The following is a 2346-nucleotide window of genomic DNA, read 5'->3' as shown; positions in this document are numbered from 1 at the left end:
TGGTTATATTATGTAAAAGCTTATTTTTCTGAATTATACCGACAATAAACAATAAGAATATCGTGGTATATTCATAAACAAACTTTGTTTGAACATCACAACCTTGTAGGCAATAAATCACACTTGAAAATAGCACCTTATACGATTTAGAAAAAAAAAGAGTTGAATATAATATATTTTTTGATAATATGTAAGTCATATAAAATATTTCAATTACTTATAAAAGTGCGTGGTTAAATGAGGCGATGGCACAAAATCGGAATGCGGATAATAATTACTTAATATAACGGAATGCTATTTAGAATATTTATGACATTTAAAATCAACTTAAATTTTTAATACCTATATATGTGTAAATTATTCTAATTTATGCATATAATATTTAAGCTTTTGAATTATTCAAAATGAGGTGGTATTTCAATACGGTATAATATCAGTTATTTTTTTTTTTTGTCAATGATCTTATTTGTAAATATAGATTCACGGTAATTAGTTTTTTTTTTTATTATTATTTAAAGAAAATGTTATTTTATAGCCTCCATTTGAATTGAGTTCTCAGTATTAAATTATTTTTCTTACTGTACTCCAATTCTATTTTCATAGTCAATACCGTACATTTTCTATGATAAACTAACTATAATAACTCTACAGGTACTTGCTACCTACTATCTGGTAACTTAATAGTTTTTTTAAAGCGTATATATATACTATTATGAATTATGATATTTTGTTTGTTTTTTAACTATGATTCTTTACCTAACTTATGTTAATAAGTTTATACAATAAAAAAGTATATAAAAATAACCAAATATTACATTTTTTTTTTTACTGCATAAGACTTAGGGTTAAATCTATTGTTTAAAAAAAAAATAAATTAATAAAGTTCGATTATTGTTATCTTAAAAAAAAAAAAAAAAATTGAAAACAAATGATTTTAATTTGTATTTAATGTATAATGTACCAAGTAATAAAATTGGTCTATGGTGTAATATATTACAACATTTTGTAGGTAGGTAATAAAGTTTTGAAATTTTCAAATAAACGAGAAGATTGTGCAATAATATACAGCAATAACTATCGATCATACCAATAGTATCAACCAGTTCGTTGAATTTATTTATTATTAAGATTTAGTCATTAAATTTTAAAATATTTTGATATACTCAGTATATATGCTCTAGTTTTTAAAATTTTAATTTACTTTTGCGTCTTATATTTTTATAAAATGTTACTATGACAATTTACTATGTATAGTCACTATGATAGTTAATATAGAATTTGTAACGTTAATCATTGCTTAAAATGTTAACGTTTAAAGTTTACTGTAATAGATATGGTTTTTTTTTTTTATCTGATTATTATTCATAAATAAAATAGATTTTTATAGATAAAGAAGTACAATTTTAAAATAATAACAAAATGTGTTTGTTATTGTACATACTCTATAAAATATATGATATCGTTACATTTTTATGATATTATGTATTTCTCAAACAACCTTTAGTGGAAACATCATTACAAACACGTATATGTCTCGTCGAATAAGGCCATGTTCAAAACCCGGCGAATACAAATGATTTATTTACCCTTTTAAAATCACGTTGCGTAAATTTGTTGAATAACAAAGAAACTTTATAAATACAGCTGTTACTTGATTTTGTACTAGACTCAAAATCATAACATGTATAATTATTCGATTTTCAAATACTACAATTTAATTAAATGTATTTTAACAAGTGTATTAATTTAAAAGAAAATCCAATAATGTGGTTAAAAAGCAATTAAATTTGTTCAATAATCAGTATCGTTATTTATAATAGAAATTTAAACGTCATCATTAAAATAATAAAAACATTAATTATTTATTTGATTTCAAAATAATAAATAGTTAAGTATTGTGAATAATATGGTAAATTAAATTTATCTTAAATAATTTGAAATAAACTTTTTAAATAAAATATATTTTATACTTATTATAACAGTTATAATATAAATAGGTAATTAAATATCAAAATTATTATGTGAATTTTATATGTATTATGTATTAACCTAAATTGAAATTTAAATAGGTACGTTTTAAATTAGATAAAGCTATGTACATGATAGCTTTAAAAATGAATCTATACTTTGATAACAGTATAGCAGTATATAGGTACACGACGTATTATTGTGAGAACAAATTTAAATAAAATGAGTTGTTGTGAATTTAGTGTAAGATTTTTCAACTATTTACTTTCTTATAATATATTCATTTTATTCAGTAATGTATGATAATAATAATCGTTTGAAAGATATGGTTAAATTCGTAGTATAATTGGGCTTAAAAATTAAATTAATTTAACATCT

General features: G+C 21.1%; 1 protein-coding gene across 1 annotated transcript in view; it reads right to left on the bottom strand.

Moving 5' to 3' along the window:
* The window catches only part of LOC112601146 (protein 5NUC-like), a gene marked incomplete at its 3' end in the record, with an annotated part of 1357 nt that extends 1261 nt beyond the window's left edge, over nt 1-96 (bottom strand). Inside the window, exon 1 of the mRNA XM_025348596.1 lies at nt 84-96. Coding sequence (XP_025204381.1) covers nt 84-96 — 13 coding nt within the window. The remainder of the gene's footprint in view (nt 1-83) is intronic.
* Between the last annotated feature and the right edge of the window lie 2250 nt (nt 97-2346).

Source organism: Melanaphis sacchari, unplaced genomic scaffold (assembly GCF_002803265.2).
Source record: "Melanaphis sacchari strain LSU unplaced genomic scaffold, SCAv2.0 Contig753_pilon_pilon, whole genome shotgun sequence".
Lineage (NCBI taxonomy): Eukaryota > Metazoa > Arthropoda > Insecta > Hemiptera > Aphididae > Melanaphis > Melanaphis sacchari.
Note: the sequence above shows the minus strand (reverse complement) of the source record. Positions and strands in the feature narration are given on the sequence as shown.